The 24,657-nt window shown below is 41.0% G+C and overlaps 1 protein-coding gene across 1 annotated transcript; it reads right to left on the bottom strand.

The window, feature by feature from the left end:
- Nucleotides 1–211: 211 nt before the first annotated feature.
- LOC144492607 (uncharacterized protein F13E9.13, mitochondrial) lies at nt 212–24,535 on the bottom strand. Its single transcript, XM_078210810.1, has 6 exons — nt 24,304–24,535; nt 24,129–24,211; nt 20,529–20,709; nt 18,850–19,000; nt 10,086–10,213; nt 212–4,016 (listed from the first exon to the last, which is right to left on the bottom strand). The coding sequence occupies exons 1-6, from the start codon at nt 24,374–24,376 to the stop codon at nt 3,826–3,828; spliced, it is 807 nt and encodes a 268-aa protein (XP_078066936.1). The 5' UTR covers nt 24,377–24,535; the 3' UTR covers nt 212–3,825.
- Nucleotides 24,536–24,657: the final 122 nt, after the last annotated feature.

Below are 24,657 nucleotides of genomic sequence, written 5' to 3'. Positions count from 1 at the left end.
ATCCACTCCATCTGACGAAGGAGCTGTGCTCCGAAAGCTTATGGTATTTGCTACCAAATAAACCTGTTGGCCTTTAACCTGGTGTTGTGAGACTTCTTACTGTGCTTACCCCAGTCCAACGCCGGCATCTCCACAACTGAATGGGTGCCAGTGTGTGGCGACTCGGGGATTTTCACAGTAACTTCATTGCAATGTTAATGTAAGCTTACTTGTGATACTAATAAATAAACTAAAAAACTTTTAAGTTGACAGAACAGGAGCAAATCTATACATACAAATAGGGTATACATACAAACTGCAATTTCTGTGATTATTGTGCTGCACAATTCTCTGGAATATCCAGGGCAAGGCGATGATACTTCACGTGGACTTAAAGAAATATCTACATTTGGTGGGCTCAAGTATGTCTTTCTGCCCCACATTCTGCTCTGACTTTGAATCTGATGCCATCTAAAGGGGATGTGGCACTCAGCAACCGTGAAGTCAGCAAACAGTCTGAGCAACCATGCACATTGAAAAATTCTCTAAATAGAAAATCAAATCTAAAAATCATGGATTATTATTCACTTAATTATTGTACAGACAGCAAAATTGATTGTGACCATAAGATTGCAACATAGGATTAAGGTAGAGACCGAAATATCAAACTTTAACAAGAAGTTTATTTAAAATAAACATGTCAGCCCGAACTCTACCACCGCGTCCGCCCTGGAATCAGCGTGGGCGAGGTTCACTGAATGGAAATCTCCGTTGGATTCGGGCGAGATTGTAAAATCCCACCCGTCATTTTTGATCATGAAGAAAATTACATTTCACACTGGAAAACATTTTCAGGGCCAGAGGTGTTGTTTAACAGATAATTTATATTGAATCTGTGAAGAGTGCGGCAGCACACCCTCTAGAGGAACAGGATATCATTGACATCAACTTTCATATTTCTGTGCTTAAAATGTGCATGTGCAGATGACAACGTTGCTGTCAGTTTTGCACCATAATAATGTTGAGTACCAACAGTTTGGCAGTCATTCTAACATCAAATTCCGGGACAGTGCATTTCTTGCACTGGCCATCATACTGCCCAGTGTGCAACCATTTTGTCAATATTGATTGTAATTGCCCATATGAAGGGCAGATACTGAACTGGAAATTTGTTTTCCTAAGGTGATCAGAAATTTTGACACCATAATCTCTGGTGCACCCTGCCCTTCTATTTTAAATATACCCTTTTTTTGCATGTAACTTTCAATTCCGCAAAATTTTTGATCCCTATTCCGATCCAAACTTGCATTTGGAACTGTGAATAAGTTGTGCAGTGAAGTTGACCCAGCAATTTCAACTTTATTATTCCAGCAGAATTAGCACTAATTCTAAACCATACAGAACTGATTTTCATCCATTGGCAATATTCAGCGAATTTTCTGGAGCTTCAATATTGGAAGACGATTCTAGGGCATGAATTTAAATAACTGAAAACCAACTTTAGACATTAGGAACAACCTTACTTAAAAGGATAATAAATGTATGGAATAAACTTCGAAGTTACAGCAGTAGATCGACATTAGGGGAATTTGAAAGTGCAAGTTGCATGTTAGGCAATAATGGGGTACAAGATGGGTAAGAGTTTAATCACCTTACCCATGTACAAATATTTTATCTCGCATTTAGTATTTGGTGTTCAGTTTTTCAAAATTGCATTGGAACACATTTTGAATGTATTAATGTTGTTCCAACAAAAAAAATCCCAGTGTATATTTCTAAGTTTGCATTATTACGAGGATCTTCACAAATTAAATCAGTTGGTACACACACATGGGTTAAATTGTGATTTATGTACCTCCCCATTGTGTTAATGTAGTTACTTGAGGTATGTGGCTGGTTGGTGCAGCTGGCTGTCTGAACATGCACCCAAATTTAGGTGCTCAACATTCATTATCTTCAGTAACATATTGGTATCAAGTGCCTTTATAGGATCTGGTAGCATAGTTGTAGTATTTCTGGACTAATAATCCAGAGACCTGCACTCGTGACCCAGAAATGTAAGTTGAAATCCTGCCATGACACGTGAGGAATTTGAATTTGGTTAATAAAATTAAAATCTGAAAAACTATTTGGAAAGGTATACATTAAACTACTGGATTGTCATTATAAACTCATCTGGCTCACTAGGTTCTTTTTAGGGAAAGAAATTTACCATTTTTACCCAGTCCTATATGTGACTCCAGATGGATTGACTTGTAACTGTTTTCACAAGGCCTGGCACTTCACTGTATTTTGGGAAGTTGGCTCGTCTCCTTCTCAAAAGCAGTTGGGGATGAGCAGTAAATGCTGTCCTTGCCAGCGATGCCCTTTTCCTATGATGAGTTATAACAAACTTGTGCTATGGCCATCTAGTACTTGTAACAGTTCTGTAGTGGAAGAGCATCAGCAAATATTATAGCTATATACATTAGTTACCTTGTGCTTCAATAGCTATGTCATATGATGACTGTTAAGCCCTTTAAATGCTTATTTTAGTTGATTGACCATGTCTTCTGCTTTGCTCCTGAACTGGTCTTTTAATTACATAAGCATTTTTAGCTGCTGGTGCAGGAGATACTACCCCCGATCTCACTTTCACAATGTTATGTGCTATATGTTGGGAATGCCAGCAAGTGGCAATGTACTGACCTGGCGTTTGGAGTGAAATCAACTTTTTCAGTTAACATCTCACAGTTCTGATTTTGCAATGGACTACAATGCACCACACTGGCCTTACTGCATGGGCTTGCACTAAAGTCAATTACTTCAAGACTAAATTCAGCGACCACAGTATTACTCTTCTCCCCAAGAAAGGACAGGTCAGGGATAGTACTGGAGAGCGTCTATTGACCACACCAGAATAATAGTTTGATAGTACTAAACTGACTGATGTCACAACATAAATCTATTATGCCAATTAAGTGGTTTACTTTGCATGAAATTCATCTATTCCCTGTTTTATTCTCTAATTGTGTAATAGATCTTTCTCAGCATGATGTGCACAAGAACCTCTAAAGAAGAAAACATTTGAAAGCAGATAGTTGTTTACTTGTTTGAAGTAGAAGACTGGAATTGAGATTAGGTAATATGACTGCATATTAAGTAGCAACATCTAGACTTCTTTGTCCCAGCTGTGTTGCACACCAATTATCCCCTGCTGGAACAACCCACATGGGTTCACATTGGTTGGCATGCTCTTAATCATTTAGATTACCAGTTTTGAGAAGCAACTGAAGGCAACATTGAATTTTATTAGAGAAATTATGCATAATGAGATCATACATACCAGGAACTCCATAACAACAATTTCACAAAAATCAACAATAGGGATTGTTTTAGCATTTAAATGGTGAGCATTTGCAGCTCAAGTTGCCTTATTAACTGAATGTGTTACCCTCCTAAATGTTTGTTGCTTCAGATCATATTTATAGTTATGAAACCAAAGTGACTGCCTTTCAGACTTCGATTCTGGTAATTGGATTCCATCTAAAGCGCCATAAGTGCATTTTTTATTTGCAGATTTTTGAGTGACATGGTGTAATCCAACATTTTCTATTTTACTTCAGCTTTTCATTTATGTACATCACAATTATACTGGTGATTCAAACTAAGCCATATGCTACAAATATCCATCTCAGGATGAATTATTTTTAAAAATAGAATATTTGGATGTTAAAAATACTCTAATATTGATGCTGCCACAATCAGTTTTTTAATGTGTTAAAATAAACTAGTTAAAAGTACAGGTAAAATAATTTGTTTCATTGTATAACTGTAGATATACTCGGAAAGTATCTTGTTAAATTCTTATTTCCTAAATTGATTAATTTTAGTCATAAATTTCTTAATCCGTTCAAAATCAACTTCATTGGCCCAGTATCCTGCTTTCTTGAAATATGAACCAATAATCATAGCGTCTGCAGCCATGTACTCTTCCAAGTTTTCAACAGTCACACCAGAGCCAACGAGGACTGGAATTCTCACAGCCTTTTTAACCTCTGCAAGAAACACCAGGGAACCAATTAAAATACAAAATAATCTTCCATCTCTTGGTATTTACAATCCATTCATTGTAACTTGTAGTGTTAAGTTACTAGATGTTAACATCTTGGAATGTTAACTTTGTTACTCTCTCCACAGATGCTGACAGACCTGCTGACCTGAGTTTTTCCAGCATTTTCTGTTTTTATTTCAGATTTCTAGCATCCCTGCAGTATTTTGTTTTTATTATCCTGAAGTACTTTACTGGAGGAATGGGGGACACCGAGCAGGAAGTGGAGGGAAGCAAACAAAAGCTTCAGATCACCCTGTTAGACAAAAGCTGTTAGATCACCCACAAGGATAATGAAAAAGGTGATTGTAAATAATTGCAAAACTACTCGGGAAAACTATTTCAGATTGGTCAGGTCTTTTTTAACCAAGGATGGGGTATGAAGGACACAGAGTATGGCAGAAATATTAAATGAGTACTTCCTTTTGGTCCCATTGTTGAAAATGGCAAAACAAAGTGTTGGGTCAGCTCTCCAACATGTTCCGTCTCTTCATAATTTGAACAGAGGTAAAGAGCAATAGCACCCTGAGTGACAACAGGGTGGAGGGGGAACAGTCAATCAGCAGGCAAGTTTTGAAAGGCGATGGAATTTTGTTGTGGCACCCGGGACGCCTGATATCTCTGCAGTTCCTCCCTTTGTAGGTGAGAGTACAGGAGGAGAGCAGAGTGCCCTCAGATTCATATCCCTTTTCTTTTTAAACAATTATATAACATTAGCAGTCCTCTGGCACCACATCTGTATGTGGAGATGCCGGCGTTGGACTGGGGTAAACACAGTAAGAAGTTTAACAACACCAGGTTAAAGTCCAACAGGTTTATTTGGTAGCAAAATTTGCTACCAAATAAACCTGTTGGACTTTAACCTGGTGATGTTAAACTTCTTACCACATCTGTAGCCAGACAGCATTGGAAAATGTTGGTCAGAACCTCTGCTATTTCCTTCCTTGCTTCTTTTAATAGCCTGACACACATTTCATCCAGACCTAGCAACCTATTTTTCAAAGATGTGAAATCCATTCATACAGTGGCACGGCTGCCAGGGACCCCATTTCAATTCCGGCCTTGGATCACTGTCTGTGGAGTTTGCATTCTCCTTGTGTCTGCCTAGGTTTCTTCCGGGTGCTCCGGTTTTCCCCCCACAGTCCAAAGATGTGCAGGTTAGGTGGATTGGTCATGTTAAATTGCCCCCCTATGGTCCAAAGATGTGCAGCTTAGGTGGATTAGCTACGGTAAATATAAGGAGTTATGGGGATAGGGTGGGGACTGGGCCTGGGTAAGATGCTCTTTGAAGACTTGGTGCAGATTTGATGGGCTGAATGGCCTCCTTCTGCACTGTAGGAATTCTATGGCTCCTTTCTCACTTTGCTTATCTCATTCAATATTTCACATTTCTTTGGACTACAATGTATGAATCAACCTTCTCTTTAACTGTTTATCACTATTCACAACTGTAACAGGATCATAAGAGCTTTGGTTTGACCTGTTGGTTGTGGAATTATTTAGCTCTGTCTATAATAAGCTGCTTCCACTGTTTAGCATTCATCTAAGTCCTCTTTTGTAGCTTCACAAGGTTGGCATCTCATCTTTAAGTGCACCTAATGCTGCTTCTGACAAGCTCGCCTACACTTGATTGAATCACAGTTGATATGAATGGTAGTGTGAGGGATATACTGGGCCATGAGGTTACAGATTGTGGTGGAATATAATTCTACTTTTGCTGTTAACCTACAGTACATTATGGATGTGTAGTTTTGAGCTGCTTAATCTATTTTGTATCTATCCCATGTAACATGATAGTAGTGCTACACAATACGATGGAGGGTGATCTTGGTGTGAAGTTATAACTCTGTCTCCAGAAGGACTGCGTCGTGGTTACTCCTGCCATTAACATCACAAATGTATGCATTTACTACACGTAGATTGGTGAGGATGACATCAAGTAGATTTGTCCCTTTTTGATGGTTCTCTAACCACCTGCTGCCGGCCCAATCTTGCGACTACGTCCTTCGGTTCTCAGCTAGCTTGGTCACTAGTGCTGTTACTAAGTTATTCTGAAGATAGACATTGAAGAGCCAACACAGAGAATATTCTTTTGTCTTTAATCAGTGTTTATTCCAAGTGGTGTTCAACATGGAGGAGTAATGATTCACCAGCTGAGGGGAGGGCAGTAGGTGGTGATCAGCAGAAGGATTTCTTGCCCTTGTTTGGCCTTTTATCAGCAGGATTTTCATAGAATCACTACAGTACAGAAAGAGGCCATTCGGCCCATCGAGTCTGCACCGACCACAATCCCACCCAGGCCCTACCCCCATATCCCTACATATTTTACCCACTAATCCCTCTAACCTACATATCTCAGGACACAAAGGGGCAATTTTAGCAAGGCCAATCAACCTAACCCGCACATCTTTGGACTGTGGGAGGAAACCGGAGCACCCGGAGGAAACCCACGCAGACACGAGGAGAATGTGCAAACTCCACACAGATAGTGACCCAAGCCGGGAATCGAACCCAGGCCCCTGGAGCTGTGAAGCAGCAGTGCTAACCACTGTGCTACCGTGCCTCCCTTTTTGCCGGATTTTGTCCGATTTTGTCCGGAGTGGACAACTTTAGCTATGAAGGAAGATTAATTGAGGTGTATAAAATTGAGGGGCTAAGAGACTGGATAGGAAGGCCTATTCCCCTTTGCAAAGACATGGATAACCAGGCAAAATAGATTTAAAGTAAATGAGAGAAGGTTTAGAAGGAGAAACTTTGTCACCAAGAGGGTAGTGCGGGTCTGGAACTCACACAATAAGTCCTCAAGTTACATTCCTGAAAAATGCAACTTTAAGCGACACAGATTTTACCATTAAAACCAATGCAAAAGATGCAGTTGGGATCTGTATGACTTTTCTCATCAGAAAAATTATACTCTGAGTTGAAATACTTTGGTAAATTCCTATATTGGTAAATGAAATAATTCTAACTTTCAACTTACTCCCACTCACTGCCTCTTCTGTTTATCAAATCTCTCTCTCACCCCACCACCTGCTCCTTGACCTTCCTGGTCTCAACACGTGCTTCCCCAGGTGCTTCTGCTCCCTAACCTGACCTCTCATTGCTGACCTCTCTACAATATCTACAAGCTCAAAGAGAGCAGACTCCACAAGAGTGGAAAAAAGGCTAAGGTTGAAAATGCATCCAGAACTGTTTATAGAATCCCGAGAGTACAGGAGTCTACACCGATTCTCTAACAGCATCTTACCCAGGTCCTATCCCCATAACCCCATGCATTTGCCTCACTAAATCCCCCTAGCCTACACATCATGGGACATTAATGGGCAATTTAGCATGATCAATACACCTGAAGTCTTTCAGACTGCCCGGGAGGACACCGGAGCACTCGGAGGAAACCCATGTAGACAGAGAACGTGCAAACCCCACACAGATAGTCACCCTAGGCTAGAACTGAACCCGGGTTCCTGATGCTCTGAGGCAGCAGTACTAACCACTGTACTGCCCACTGTTGAGTGCATGATCCATCTCGGCCTCTGCCTGAGGTCCCCGCCATCACAAGAACTGGTCAATTTGAATACATGGCAATGATTAGCTCCATGGAGAGTGTTTAACCACCTGGCCCTGACATTCAACAGTATCATCATGGAGAGGTGGGGGTGGCATGTTACTACTGACCAGGAATGTGTCTGGACCAAGGACCAATCACTTAAATACCTAAGCTACAAGAGAGGTTAGAGACTGGGTATCCTGCAGTGACTCATCTCCTGACACTCAAAGATTTCCACTGTCTGTAAAGCACAAACTGGAAATGCCACATGCTTGACCTGAGTGCAGCTCCAACAACACTCAAGAGAGCAACGCCATTCAGGACAAAGCAGCCCAAATGACTGACATCCCATTACCGTCAAAAACATTCACTCTTTTAACCACTGGCACATCACAGTTTCAGTGTGTACCATCTACCAGCTGCATTGCAGCAATTTGGAAAGGTTTCTTTGGTGGCACCTCCCAAACCTTTGCCTTCTACTGCCTAGAAGAACAAGGATAAGAAGCACATGGGAAGACCACACAACTTTCAAGTCCTCCTACAAGTCACACTCCATCCTGATTTGGAACTATATTGCCATTATTTTATCAAGGTAGATCAATATCCTAGAACTCCTCACTTAACAGCACCTTGGGACTATCTCCAGCACATGGACTGCAATGGTTCAAAAAGGTGGCTAACCACTACTTTCTAAAGGGCAATTAGGGATGAGCAATAACTGCTGAGAGCAACGCCCAAATCCCATGAATAAGTATAAAGTAAGTATATATTGCCCACTTTAAGATATCCAAAAGCTTTTTACAAAGTACTGCACAAGAGGTTTTTCCAAAAGATTGAAGTCTCTAGTATTAATGATAATATTTTAAATTGGTTTGAGAATTGGATAGAAGGCGGTGAGCAAATAGTACTTCTAGATGGATTTGTATCTTTTTGGAGACTGGTCACTAGCAGCGTCACACAAGGCTTGGGCTCTCGATCATTTATTGGGTGTTGAGGGCATGATCTGTAATTTTGCAGATAATACTAAGATTTATATTAATGTATACACTGTGAGTAACAAAGCTCGCCTGCTTCTGGCAGATCTTGATATGTTGGAAAATTTGGCTTGTGATTGGCAAATGATGTTTAGCTTAGAAAAATGTTTATACACGTGGGCAGGGTGAAAGTTGAACGTATGTACACCTTCAAAGAAAAGCAATAAACTGGATGGCAAAATATAAAAAGTGTATAGATCACTTAAATAAATGCGCAAAACTGAAAATTTGTCAGAAGTTCATGAAGCAATGGCTAGAATTAATGGACTGTTGAGGTGCATTTATCATTGATGACAAAACAAAACATATATTTTATTGTTGTACATGGTCAGGCCTCAGTTAGAATACTGTGTTCGGTGTTAGTCTCCAAATAAGTGGATGCTATTGAGGCTTTGGAAAGGCTGCTGGGAGAGTCATTACACTAATTTCCAGTAAAATGTCTTTCAGTTATCAAGATAGGCTTGAAGAGCTGGCACTCTGCACTCAGGAAGCATAGATCACAGACAAATGATCTAATCAAGGCATATAACATGAATGGAATAGACAGTGTTTGAGTTGACCACTTTTTCCATGTAAATAGGTTGGGGAGGCCAGGGGGTCACCATTTTAAGTTGTATAAGGCCAATCTAGGTTAGGTTTCAGGAAGGGGCTCTTTTCCCAGAAAATTATAGACCTCTGGTTTGTGCCAAGAACTCAGAAACTCGCTGATTTCCTTGAAGCAAAAACGAGACCTGTTTCTGGCTGATGCATAGATCACTCCTTACAAACAGAAGGAACTGCACGATTCACTGCACCGGAACGGCACGGTGACACAGTGGCGAGCACTATTCTTTCACATCGTCAATTCCGGCCTTGGGTGACTGTCTGTGTGGAGTTTGCACATTCTCCCCGTGTCTGCGTGGGTTTCCTCCGGGGTACTCCGGTTTCTGCCTACAGTCCAAAGATATGCAGGTTAGGTGGATTGGTCACGCTAAAATTGCCCCTTAGTGGCCCAACATGTGTAGGTTAGATGGATTAGCCATGATAAATGTGTGGGGTTACAGGGATAGGGCAGAGAAGAGGGACTGGGAGGATACTGTGTCAGAGAGTCAGAAGCCTCTTCTGCACTGTCGGGGTTCTATGATTCTACAAAAGTAATCCCCTAAACTAGTTTGGATAGCCAAGCGATGGTTGGAGAGTAATTTTCCCTCAAACTGGCCTGGATTTTTAACTGGCTTTTCTCCACTCAGGAAATCACATGATTTTGGGTTGGGTGGAAATGTATAGAATATGGAGATATTGAAATTGTGTGGCATAGGTTGGGTGCACCAGAGGGTATTTTCCTATCCATGATTGCTTGCTTATTTGAGAAGGCTTTTAAAGGTAGAGGAGAAAGATAACAAATTTTTAGTTTTACAATTTTCTCAAATAGGAGCCAACAGAAGTAGTTCCATACCTGTCAGCTCCTCAGGACTTGTCTGCATCCCAGTGGCAATTCCAGTCAGTATGATTCCATCGGACAGGAAGAATTCAGCAGCCTTGGCTGTTTCTGCTACATTGACATCTGATGTCACAGCATGTGAGCTGAAAAGAAACAAAAATCTGTTCGTGCATTGCACCAAAAACTCAGTTAACGATTACAATGGATTACTGCAGATAGAACACATCAATTTTAACAATAACATCTAAAGCTCAATGGGAGGAAAATAAAATGGAGTCTGGAACGCTGGAAAGCAAAGTATTACACAAGACTATGTATTCCATCTGGGTGATACCAAAAACTGACATTTCAATCACTCACTACTTATCCAATTCTTTCTTCATCTTTTGACAATCTGCCTCCACTGTCTCCCTCAACAGTCCATTCTAACACATTCACAACTCCCTGAATAAAGTAGTAAAATATACATCTTCCCTTTACTCAGATTATGCCCATACCTCCCACTTGTAGAGTTTGTGCCATTTTCATAGATTCATAGAATCCCTACAGTGCAAAAGTAGGCCATTCAGCCCATTGAGTCTGCACCAACCACAATCCCACCCAGGCCCTATCCCCGTTACTTCACATATTTACCCTGCTTGTCCCATTGACACTAACTGACAATTAGAATGGCTAATCAACCTAACCTGCACGTCTTCGGATTGTGGGAGGAAAACGGAGCACCCGGAGGGAACCCATGCAGACACGGGGAGAATGTGCAAACTTCTCATATTATTTGGCTCCAGTTTGTTTATTCCTTTAAGAATGGTAAATATGGAAATAATATCTGTCTTAAGCTAAAGAAATCCATGGCTTTGCAACCACTCCTTACAGTTCAGCTCTTGAGACATTTTCTCTTTTTTATGTTGGTTCCAACATCTTTTACAGTATAAAGTACTTAAGACACAGTTGTACGGATGCCTTCTGTAATCTCACCATCATGTTCTGGAAGTTGAGCTCTATCCTATGTCTCCAGCACTGTGGCCTGTAGCCAAATGTAAAATTTCTATTGATATTGTGGATTTCAATTCCTGAGGATGTTCTGAAACACTTCAAAGCTAATGAAAGATATTTTGGCGTGTCGCCTCTGTTGTAATATAGGGAAACGTGGCAGTCAATTTGCTCTCAGCAAGAGCCTACAAACTGCAATGAGGTAGTCAACCAGTTGAACTGCTTTAGTACATTGATTGAAGGATAAATCCAGGACACTATGAGAACTCTCATGTTTTTCTTGTCAGAACTATGGGATCTTTCACTTCCAACTGAATGTTCCATGTGAAAGATGGCACTTCTGACAGTGCAAGTCTACTTCTCTATTCAGATGAAATCTCATTATTTGTTCAAGAGCCTTGTTAAGAACAACATATAACCTTAAGTTTAATTTATATTTGTGCATTGAGAAAGATTGAACTTAGTTTCAGTTTCATTTAGATTTTTTTGAGAGCTTGGTGCCGGGAAGTCTGGAGGGCACCCTAGTGAAAAGGTCAAGTTTTCTGGATTTGTTTGTATACATGCATTTTTATGAGGTTTTACAACCCTTGAAGAGAATAGATGGGTTACAAAAGGGTTAGTGGTTTAGTGATTTTGGGGAAAAAACAAAGTAGAACAAAAACTGCACTGTTGCCTAATAACAGAGCTCCACAGAAAATAAATTCAGTGTGTACGTCAGAGGAGGAAGACAGGAATTCTAAGCTCTTTGATACAAAATACTGTACGGTTGGTGGGACAGAGTTTCAGGAACTCATAAGTTTGCTCTGTAGTTGAAGCATTGGTGAATTTAGAATGCGGTTTTAGACATCTTAGGGGGAGATACCAACTGGGAAAAAATATATAGTAAATGCTCAGAAATCAGCTGGAAGAAAACCATTTGCAATTGAACATGACCAAGCAAGATTCCTTCGTGTTAATATAGTGGTAAATTTTCACTGGAATTTTAGTGTCTGTAAGGGTATTGCTGGTATAAAAGGAGCAGTGCAAGCCTGAATAATTTTCTGTTTTGTAATGAGATCTTTCCAAATTGTTTTGTCTCGTGTAATAAAGGGCACGATTCTCCAACTCCCCTGCAGCGTGTTTTCCAGGAGAGGTGGTTCGCCACTGGTTGACGGTCCCGCTGATGTCGACGGCATTTTGTGTGGCTCACCCTTTTCACTGCCAGGGAGGGACTGAAGATCCCGATGGCAGGAAGGGCCAGAAAATCGCGCCCATCGTTCATTTTTTCATGTTTAATGAATGTGTTATTATTTATCTCAAAAGTTTATTGGCAGACTCCTGTGAATTTGTTCAGTAACTTCCCTCACGGTTTCTAAAAGAAATAAAAGTTAGGATGTATCAAGCCAGGTTACACCCTGGGATCGAACTAGTCCGGTATTATCAGCTGGGACTGTAGCAGAAGTAAAAATTGAATCCTCAAACATTTTAGGCAGGAAGGCTACCAAAATGTCATATGACGTTCTATAATTACTTAGTTTATTTTTCATGATCTAATATTTATAAAACAGCTTGGTTCAGAAGTGGCTCAAAGTAGAAGGTTATGAACTTAAGCCACACTCAAACAGGCAAAATGAAGAGCCTTTTCTGTTCTCAGCCAAGGAATTTTGAAATATAATCATGATTAATGTGGATAGTCACAGCAGCTAATTTTCAAACTGCAAATAAATTGAATGACTGATTTTTGTTTTATTGTGTTGGTTGAGCACTGTATATTGGCCAGGGCACTAGGGAACATCCACTGGTTTTCTATGAATAGGAGCATGGAACCTTAATCATTCATGTGAACAGCAGGTGGTACAGTGGTTTAAAGTTTCACCTGATAGTTGACAACAGGCTGCTGCATTGTCAGAGGTGTTATCTTTCAGATGGGACTTTAAACCATTATGCCATCTGCCTGTTCACATGAATGATTAAGGTTCCATGCTACTATTCATAGAAAAGCAGAGCATGTTTCCTGGTGCCCTGCTCAATTTATAGAGCTCAATCGGAAAAAAAGTGGTCATTCAATCTATTTGTGGTTTGCACATTAGTTGCTGTGACTGTCCACATTAATAATGATTACAATTTCAAAGTCCTGAGCTGAGAACAAAAAATATGTTGTTTTCAGTGTCATTTGTCAATCATATTGGTCCAATTCAATCCTGAGATGTGCTTCCAATGCTATATCCTCTCTATTATAAAGGATTTCCTGTTTTGACTTGTAACTTTGCCTGCCACTGTCCCTGCCTCAGCTCATGTTTCCAGCTGCTCTGGAAGAGTCCCATGCTTAGGGTTATGAGTAATTACCAAGGATGGATTTGGTGGATTATTTGCAGCCTTCGAAATGAAGGCATGACCTCTAAGGGCAAGGTTGGCTAGTGTCAACCAGAAGATCCTCAGGGAAGAGAATGTATTCCCTTCAAACATGTGAGTAGCATGAATAGTGTTGACACCACTCATGTCAACACCTTGCTCGGTACAGATACCCATGAATAGCAGGTGGACCTGGACTGTCATCTTGCTACTAACTAGACCATCCATGTTGCTACGATCGTAAAGTTCTTTTTATTATTTCACAGGATGTGGGTGCCACTGGGTAGGCCAGCATTTACTGCCCATCCCCAATTGCCCTGGAGAAAGTTCTTGAACCATTGCAGTCCATGTAGTGCAGGTACAGCCACAGTGCTGTTAGGGAAGGGGTTTCTGGATATTGACCCAGTGAAGGAACAGTAATATAGTTCCAAGTCAGGATTGCATGTGGCTGGAAGGGCAACCTGCAGGTGGTGCTATTCCCATGTATGTACTGTCCTTGTCCTTTTAGGTAGTAGCTGTTGTGGGTTTGGAAGGTGCGGTTGAAGGAGCTTGTGTTACTGCTGTCACTGTGTCATGGTGAAGGGAGCGAATGTTTAAGGTGGTAGCTGGGGTGTCAATCAAGCAGGCTGCTTTGTCCTGGATGATGGAGGGCTTGCCACTTGCCCGAGCCCGATTTGTCCAGGTCTTGCTGCATATGAACTATGACTGCTTCAGTCTGGAAGAGCACAGTCGACTATGCCATTTAATATGGAAGTTAGATGGCAAAAATGACAAGATGATGGTAGGTAGTACTGCCAATGGTGGGATGGAGATTGATTGTGCAAAAGGTGTACTAGGGTGCTGTCGGGCTAGAGGATGTTACAGATGAAGAAGAATGAGACAATGAAATGATTCAAACATGAGCATGAGTATTTTAAATTGGAGGAAGTGATAGACAAAGTAGGTCAGCAAGGTTGAGTGTGATGAATAGATTAGGATTTAGTTAGGTCTTAGATCAGCTGAAATTTATGATGGTGGAGGATGGGAGATCACTAGGGCATTATGTTTCAGCTACAAAAGGACAAGGGATAGGATGGAGGGGAAAGACCGTTTAGTGACTGGAGTCATACAGCCACTAAGGAAGATGGTTGTCGGAAGAAAATCACCACCACAGGATTGTTGCAGAAGTCCCTCAGGACACGCTCCTAAGCCAAACAATCTTCAGCTGCTTCTTCAATAACTTTCCTTCCAAGGTGAGGTGGGGTTGTTTGCTCGTGATTCCAGTCTTCAGACAGTCTTCAGAATGAAGCAGTTCATCACCATATGCAGCAAGATCCAGACAGCACTAGGCATAACCCGATAAGTAGATGTAACCTTTGCACCACACAAGTGTCAAGCATTAGCCATTTCGAACAAGATAGAGATTAATCATTTAAAGGCATTGCTATCATTGAATCTCATGTCAGCAGTCTGGGGGTCACTCAGAAGATCAGAAAGTGGGCAAGGCTTCTTCGATAGCACCACTCAAACTTGAAACATCACTCTCCACCCCCAAGTTATACATCGTCTTGACTTGGTTATTTACTATCAATTCTTCATTGGCACTGGACCAGATTTGTGGAGCTCCTTACTTAAAAGCATTGTAAAAATACACTCATGACATGGACTTAGTGGTTCAAGTACCACCACCCTCTCAAGGTAATTAGCAATGGCAGCAACACCCACATCAAGAATTATATATAAAACAATAGTAACGGTTGTCAAGATGGAGGTGAATGATCTTGGTGACAGGTAGGTGTTGGGTCAAAGAGAAAACTAAAAGTGTGAATAACTAGTTTAATTTGTATGAATAGCCTGAAAGTGGGAGATGGAATTGGTAGCAAGAAAGTGGAGTTTGTGGTGGGCATCCAGAGTTTTCACCTTGAGCTGGAGGGAGTTGTGATTCAGTCAGGATTTGGATGTTGGATCAATAATCTGACAATTCGGAAGCAGTCAAGGAGACCAGGGAGCTGGTACAGAGGTAGCGTTGGGTATCAACAGTGTACAAATGGAAGTTGACACTACGCTCACAGATGATTTCCGTGAGAGGCATCAGAATGACAAGGTGAATGAAAGCTCCTTGGGAATTCATGATGGTGACAGTATGAGGGAGGGATGAAGAACCATGGCTGGAAGTAAACTGGCTGTATTCTTGCAGGTAAGAATGGAACCATATAAGAACACTGAAGGAGAAGGATGTTGTGGTCGATAGATTCAAATGTTGTGGAAAAGTAAATGAAAACCAAGAGGGAAAATTGACAATGACACATCAAGCATGTCCTTTGCATTTTTTGTTTGGACCATTTTGTTGCAATGAGAAAGACAGGAGTTGAAATGGAGATACTGAAGGAATTTTGGGAGAAATAGAAATTGAACCAGGAGGTAAAGAAAGTCCTTTACTGAGTTGCATGATCTAGTAGACTCAAGAATGGGCACAGTTCAGTCCATTGCAAGTGCTATATCAGCCAATTTAAGGATTGAAGTTCATTCAATGATATTTGGGTTGCGTAACATAAGGATAAGATTGGAATATGTAGAATGCCATAAACCAATATCTAACATTTGAGTGCTGATATTTAAATCAGTTTTCAATCTATGTTTGTCCTATGTAAGAGCATGACTGCAAATTCATGTGACTGTGGCTGTATCAGGTATAAAGACAACCTTAATTGTTACTCTTTATTCAATATTAATTAATCTCAAAGAAACTGCATGTTCGTTGGAAGTTAAGTAGGACATCCAGACTGGTTCCAACCAGGTAAATATCTAACTTCACAAGATAGATTTCAGATCAGCATTATTTTAAAATTACATTAATTTCAGAGTATTGAAATATATGACGTCCTAATCAGTGAAGACAGATAGATCAAGTTGCAAACTGACTACAATCTAGAAGATTCACAATTGTCAATTTTTAACAATGCAGTGTCATTTGTTCAATTTGGTTAAAACACAACTATAGTACCACATGTTTCTTCCACTGTTGAGTAATACAATTGACAGTGTATTTAATTTTTTAGTATATGTTAAGGACCTAGGACTGAGCAAAGCTTGAAACATCAAGGCACCTGCACTGGTGGTACAGTGGAATTTATAATGGTAAAGTTGATAGAAAGTGTATGAAGATACAGTCTTTTATGTATTACAGATCGGATCTCTAATACATTAATACCATTTTCGTTGCTTTTTTTCACCTTCTTCAAAATTTATTTACTTTAACACTTAACTCAAACTACAGCACTAAAGCATGAATACATAAAATTGGAATCATAGAATGATTTTAGCCATTTGGACTGTTGCATTCATGCCAGTTATCTGCAAGTGCAATTCAGCTGATCCCACACTTCTGCCTTGTAGTCTTTGCAAATATTTTTCCTATAGGTGCTAATCCAATTCCTTATTGAAGGCAATGCTTGAATCTGCCTCCACCACTGTCAGCCAGTGCAAACCAGATCCTAACCACTCACTGTGTAAAATAGATCTTCCTTATGTAGCGGTTGGTTCTCTTATCAATCAGCTTAAAATCAGTGAGCGTTGGTTCCCGATTATTCCACCAGCAAGGAGGTTCTTTTCATCTGCATCTCTACCACTCAATTTATTTAAAGTTTATCTATTAATGTCACAAGTAGACTTACATTAACACCGCAATAAGGCGACCATGAAAATCCCCTTTGAACATTTCTATCAAATCTCCTCTCATCAGGAAGTCAAACCCAGTTTCCACCCATGTAACTGAAGTTCCTCATCCCTTCACGTATTGGTGTGTGCAGAATTGGACGCTGCTCCATTTGAGACTGAACCAGAGTTTTATAAAAGTTCATTATATATAAATGATTTAGAGGAGAATGTAGGTGGTCGGGTTAGTAAGTCTGCGGATGACACAAAGACTGGGGAGCTGCGGATAGTAAGGAGGATTGCCAGTGGATACTGCAGGATATAGACAGGCTGGACACTTGGACCAAAAAAATGGCAGATGGAATTTAATCCGGACAAGTTGAATTTTGTCTGCCATATGTCTACCCATTCCATCAATCTGTCTATGTCCTCTTGACATCTATCACTATCGATTCACAATGCTTCCAAGTTTTGTGCCACCTGTGAATTTTGAATCTGTTCCCCTGGACACCAAAGTCTAAAGAAAAACATTGGTCCCTGTAATGCCCCAGGAAATCCCACTTTGCACATTCTTCCAATCTGAAAACTAACTGTTCACCACTGCTCTCTGTTTCCTGTCACAGAGCCAGCTTTGTATCCATGCTGCCATTGTCCCTTTTATTCCACAGGCTTCAACTTTGCTGACAACCCTGTTATAAAGTACTTTATGAAACACCTTTTGGAGGTCCTTGTACACCATATCAATTGCATACCCTCATCACCCTGCTTGATGACCTCATCAATAATTAAACATGATTTGCCAAATTTCTGCTGGCTTTCTCTAATTAATTCACATGTGTCTAAGTGACTGTTAATTTTGTCCCAGATTATTGTCCCTAAATGTTTTCCCCCCAACTAGCTTAAACTGATAGGCCTGCAGTTGTACGGTTTAGCCTTTCCCTATTGGAACATGGGTGAATTCTTCAGTCTTGCAGTATAGATCCACATTCAAGAAGGGACTGGAAGATTATAACCAGTACCTGCGCAATTTCCTCCTTTACTCCTCTCAGCATCCTCAGATGCATTTTGTATGGTCCTGGTGACTTATTAACTGTAAGCTCAGCAGCCTTTCTAATAATACCTTCTCTTCATGGCTAGCAAAGCTCAAATATTAACATAACAAATCAAAATTGGATTTTGAGAATGTAGTCGCAATTATTTGAGACATAAAGAAAATATTACTAATATCAGGAGATTCAATCCATTTTACATCAGATGCAAATGGATCCATCAAATAGAATATAAACATAGAAACTAGAAGCAGGAGTAGGCCAATCGGTCCTTCGAGCCCGCTCCGCCATTCATTTTGATCATGGCTGATTGTCAAATTCAATATCCTGATTTCCCCCCTTCTCCCCATATCCTTTGATCCCTTTAGCTCCAAGAGCTATATCGAATTTCTTCTTGAAATCATATATAAAGCACAGAGGTGGCTACTCAGCCCATCATGACTCTGCCAGCCGAAAAAGACCTAACTAGCCTAATCCCAATTTCAAGCTCTTCTTCAAGTGCGCAACCAAGTATTTTTTTTAAAAAAGTGATGAGAATTTCTGCTTTTTCTACCCTTCCAACCTCCATCAGTCTCTGGATGAAACAATTCTCCTCTACTCCATCAATTACAGTAATCCAGGTGTGGCCTAATTAGTATTTTATATGGTTCTAGCATAACCTCCCTGCTCTTGCCTCGGTTCAAAGAGGAAAGTATCCCACGTGCCTTATAGCGTGCTGTATGTTTGATATCAACAGGTTAACCATGGGCTTTAACAGTTAGTGTTTTCTGCAATACCTGTGCTTTTTCTTAATGTCAGTAAAGATTTGAATGTGCTCAGCTCCTATTTGCTTGCGGTATCTCAGAAGGTCACCAGCACATGCATCTAGAAAACCTTCATCTGAAATCTGTGAGAACACGAAACCTTCAGCTCGAATAAAATCAGCATCTGAGAAAAAACAATATGGCATTGAAATCACAAAGTTTACTGTGAGTATTGACATATTCTAAACCATCAATAAAATATTAGGAAAGGAAACTTGGATACAGCAATCATCTTCATTCACATGTTTACTGATATCACGTTTTTGCCCATTTAATGATGCATGGCGCTAGATGGGCTGGCTGGCGTTCTCGTTTTGACCTTATGTTCTTTTAAAGCCAGATTACTCGTATGTCAGAGAAATCTGTGGTGGCTGGAGAACAGAGGAGTAGCTTTATGGCTAGATTACAGAATGCAACTGTGTTTACAAGATATTGATACACTTTACAGCATGATGGCACCTAGGTTAGCACTGCTGCCTCACAGTGCCAAGGACCTGGGTTCAATTCCGGCCTTGGGCGACTGTCTGTGTGGAGGTTGCATGTTCTCCCCCGTCTGGATTTCCTCCGGGTGCTCCAGTTTCCTCCCATAATCTAAAGATGTACTGTTTAGATTGCCTAAATTGCCCTTTTGTGTCCCAGGATGGGTAGACTAGGGGGATTAGTGGGGTAAATACGTGGGGTCATGGGGATGGGGCCTGGGTGAAATGCTCTGTTGGAGAGTCGGTGCAGACTTGATGGTCCAAATGGCCTCCTTCTGCACTGTAAGGATTCTATGATTACACCAGTAGTAGCTTCAAAGTATAGGTCTCAATATCTGATCTTGATATGTGCAACAATATTACCTTTCACATTTTATTTTAATTACATTTTCTTCTGACATATTTAGGTTAGATCTGGCTTGTGTTGGTTGTGGAAGTGCTTGTTTATAGCTTCTTTCCTAATAGAATGGGACATAATCATTTATTTGTTGGCTAGGAACAGACTGCAAATTTCCCCCAATCATCAAGTAATTTTGCTTATATTATTTTGGGGCTGGTTCTCATCAACTTTTTCCTAAGATTTAGCTGGAATCTCAAGAGGAGGATTTCATGACGTTTATATCCAAAAAATAGTTCCAATCTAGATTGCTTTATCAGATTTGTGAAACACAGTGACTCGCTTGGATCCCAGCCAGGGATGAACACAGCTATAAAAAATGTTAAACTTGAGAAAAATAGAACTACTCATCCCTATACTGATCTCTCAACCTCTAACTTGAAGATTAGTTAAATCTCAACCACCTGGGTACAATACACCTAGAAGTTGAGTATTAATCAGTTGAAATGTTGTTTATCATAAACAGAATTTCAGGATTCACAAGTATATCAAAGTACCATAGTTAATTATTGCGAAAGTAGAAGAAAAATTGAAGATTATCACTGTTCCATAGAAGTCATATTGGATTCAGTGTTAACTCTGTTTCTCTCTCCACAGATTTGCTGAGTTTTTCCAGCACATTTTGTTTTCATTTCAGATCTACAGCATTTGCGGTATTTTGCTTTTACTGAAGATTTTTACTGCCTCTTCTGATTATGCATCAAGTTCTGAATGCAAGCATTCTGTTCTGATATTCGAATTACGAACGCATGGCAATATTTTGCTGACATACAGACCTGCAGCAAGTGCAACAGCCAATGCTTGTTGATTGGCTGCAGAAAGGATCTGCACACCCAGAGGAATGTTGGGGTAGGAATATCTCACAGCAGCACAAATAGTCGCCATAGTAGCAGTCACTTCTGGACCAACAGTCATGCTGTAAGGAATATCATGCATATTTTCCACAATCAGTCCATCCTTTGGAGAGTCAAATAAATCCAGAAGGATTAGGTGAATTAATACACTTCATCTTACTGTAATGATCTTGACTTCATATCAACTAGTGTCATAATTTGTACTCATTCAGTGAAAGTTCTTTCAAAGTCGAAGTACTTTTCAAAATGAAATTATCAATTTTTTGAAATATTAATTAATCTGAGCCAGTTTGATTTAAACCAGTGGGAATACTCCTGAAGAATTTCATTACAGTTATTGCTCAAATAATTTCTAATTCCTTTATCTGTTCACTTTTACAATATCTTTGTCCTATTGTCTAGTCTGAAAAGTTAAATTGAAATATAAAGATTTGCATTTATGAGACTGTCTATTCCGTTTCAGTCTTCAACTCAGTCATCAGATCGTTGAGTAGCAGATTTTGAAATTGCAAGCCAATTTCAATTTTCAGAAGTCAAATAAATATTCATATCGCTGTAAAGATAATGCATGTCCCAGAATGCCTTAAAATCCACTTCAATTACCTGTTTTTAGTCACCCCATCTAATATCTCCTTCTTTGGCTTGAAGTTTGCTTTGGTCTGATTATGCCTTTGTGAAGCACCTCGTAATGTTTCTCCAGGTTAAAGGTGCTAAGATAAATGAAATTGTTGCGTTTGCCCCCAATCTCATCTAGAAATACATGCACCACTCAGCACAGGAAAAGCAGAGCAAGCAGCTTTCAGGAGTGTTTACAGTGCAAGATCTGCTGTCCGGACTGGTAAAACCCTAAACACTTTGTAAAGGGGGTTTAACATCTTACCCAATTGATACATCAGTTGTGCTGTTTAAGGTGCAAACTGGGGTCACCGTGAAGTGGTTTACACCGATGTTAAGTATGCAATAGAGCTGCACCTATTCATAATATGAGCCTAAAAAATATTGTGACAGGAGTTGGCCATTCAGCCCCTCTAGCCTGTTTTATTGTTTAGCGAGATCCTGGCTAATCCGTGTCTTAACTTCATCCACTCACTTAACACTCTTGGCGAAAAACACCTTAGATTTATGAGCTAGCACCTACTGCTTTTTGTGGAAAAATTACACATTTCTTCCACGTTTTGCATTAAGGCATGCCTGGCAGCAGAAGCAGCAACTGTTCAAATATTCATTGAGATCTGTGTGACTGGAAAATCTCACTGGTAGGAGGGGCTGGAAAATTCTGGCCATGTTTCCTAACTTCTCTCCTGAATGCGCAGGCTCTCATTTTAACATTACGATCACTTGACTCAGTAGTGGAAGAAGTTTTTATCTACCCTATCAATTCCTTTCAAAATCCTAAAAAAACACATTCGAATTACTTATCTATAATCCAGGGAATACAAACCTAATTTATGTAATCTCCACTCAATTTTACCCTTGAATCCCTGCTAAAATTCTGGTGAAACTGCACTGCACTGCACTCCTTCCAATATATACTTTCAAAGCTGTTTAAAGTTTATTTATTGGTGTCACAATGGCTTACATTAAGATTGCAATGAAGTTACTGTGAAAATCCCTTAGTCGCCACACTCTGACACCTGTTCGGGTACACCGACAGAGAATTTGGCATGGCCAATGCACCTAATTAATCTTTCGGGAGGAAACCGGAGCATGTGGAGGAAACCCATGCAGACACATGGAGAATGTGCAGACTCCGCACAGAGAATGACCCAAGCCAGAAATCGAACCCGGATCCCTGGCGCAGTGAGGCAGCAGTGCTAACCACTGTGCCACCCAACATTATGACTTGGACTTTTTAGAAATCGGCCACCTTTCCAAAAGAAAATCCCCACTACACTTCCTAATGCCACTTTACTGTTACTCTTATCATAGTTTTAAGTATTTTCTTGTTCCTTAATTCCAACTATAAAGTCTATTAAAGAGTGAACAATAGTCAAAGAGGACATGGATGGGAAACAAAAATGTGAAGTATTTGCAACATGGCGAAATAGTTTTATTAGCAATCTATTGTTTAATAATTTAACATCTATTGTGGGGAAGGATTCTTTCCTCCTCCAATGTGTTTTCATGTGTTGATATAATGCAATGAAAAAAGTAAAATCGATAACAAATTCAACTGATTCCAGGGATGAGTTATCTTTTGAGGGAAGGTTTGATAAGTTGGAACTGTATCCACTGGAATTTACAAGAATGAGGGGTGATCTTGGTGAAACACTTACGATACTGAGAGGACTTAGGGTTAATCCTGAAAGGATGTTTCCCCTTGTGCAGGAATCAAGAACTAGGAGGCACGTTTTAAAAATAAGGGTCTCCCATTTAAGAAAGAGGTGAAAAGAAATTATAGAGGGTGGCACGGTAGCATAGTGGTTAGTGTTGCTGCCACATAGCACAGGGACCCAGATTCAATTCCAGCCTTGGATGACTGTGCTGAGTTTGCACATCTCCCTGTGTCTCTGTGGGTTTCCTCCCACACTACAAATTGTGCAGGCCACATTAAATTGCCCGTTAGTGTCACAAGATGTGTAGGTTAGGGGGATTGGCGATTGTAAGTGTGTGGGGTTACAGGGACATGGTGGGGAGAGGGTCTGGGTAAGATTCAGAGAGTCAGCACAGATTCAATGGGCCGAATCGCCTCTTCTGCACTGTGGGGATTTTATGATTTTTTTTGGAGGGTGGTGAGTCTATGCAACTCTCTTGCCTGGAGAACAGCAGAGGCACTGAATGTTTAAGGCCGAGAGAGATGCATAGTGTAACACGGGAGTTGGAAATGACGTGGAGGATGGGGTGTGGCAGGAAAGTGGAAGTGAGGTCATAGGTCAGCCATGACCAAATTCAACGACCATAATGTGGAGATGCCAACGTTGGACTGGGGTAGGCACAGTAAGAAGTCTCACAACACAAGGTTGAAGTCCAACAGGTTTATTTGGTAGCACAAGCTTTCGGAGCACTGCCCCTTCATCAGGTGAGTGCAGTGCTCCAAAAACTCCTGCAACCAAATAAACCTGTGTTGCGAGACTGCTTACTGTGCCCAAATTCAATGGCGGAGCGGGCTCGAGGGTGCTCCTCCTATTTGATATGTTCAAACACTGCATCAGCCCCTGGTGAAAGTGCGAAGAGAGTAAGAGTTTTAACAACACCAGGTTAAAGTCCAACAGGTTTATTTGGTAGCAAATACCATTAGCTTTCGGAGCGCTGCTCCTTCGTCAGATGGAGTGGAAATCTGCTCTCAAACAGGGCACAGAGACACAAAATCAAGTTACAGAATACTGATTAGAATGCGAATATCAACAGCCTACCAGGTCTTAAAGATACAGACAATGTGAGTGGAGGGAGCTAATGGTATTTGCTACCAAATAAACCTGTTGGACTTTAACCTGTTGTTGTTAAAACTCTTACTGTGTTCACCCCAGTCCAACGCCGGCATCTCCACATCATGGCTACCATCGAAAGTGTGGAGATACATACGACCCCGGCATTGATGTACACCTCCGCTTCCTCACAGGCCTTCTTGCTTATCTGAGACACCGACAAGCCGTGCAGAGGAGCCCCTGAATGAGAGAAGGCACAGAGTGAGAGTGGCATTGAAGAGGGCCAGCCGCCCGCCCGCTCGGCGCTTGCTCCGGATCGGGGTCGGTCTCACCTGGCAGCGACCTCAGGTGCACCATCCCCAGCACAACACAGCGAAGCCGGCCCCACACCTGCTGCAGTCTCATGGCGGCCGCGTGCGGTTCGAGCGGACAATCCGCTCAGGTAGCAGCGGGGCCGAGGCCTTGTTTACATTGGGCCGCACGCTCGGTGGCCGACTCCGCCCACAGCACGTTAGGGAGGCGGGGCCTGCAAGAGGGGCGGAGCTTGGAGTGGGGTGGGTGCGGCGTGGCAGGAGAGGGCGGGGTCTGACGGGAAGGAGCTGTGTGAGGAATGGGCGGGGCCTAATGGTAGGGGCGCGGGGCCTGCGTCTGGCGAGTGCGACCCAGGTTCAGAGTGTGGGGCGTAG

Source organism: Mustelus asterias, chromosome 4 (assembly GCF_964213995.1).
Source record: "Mustelus asterias chromosome 4, sMusAst1.hap1.1, whole genome shotgun sequence".
Classification (NCBI taxonomy): domain Eukaryota; kingdom Metazoa; phylum Chordata; class Chondrichthyes; order Carcharhiniformes; family Triakidae; genus Mustelus; species Mustelus asterias.
The sequence above is the reverse complement of the archived record's forward strand: the minus strand, read 5'-3'. Positions and strand labels throughout refer to the sequence as shown.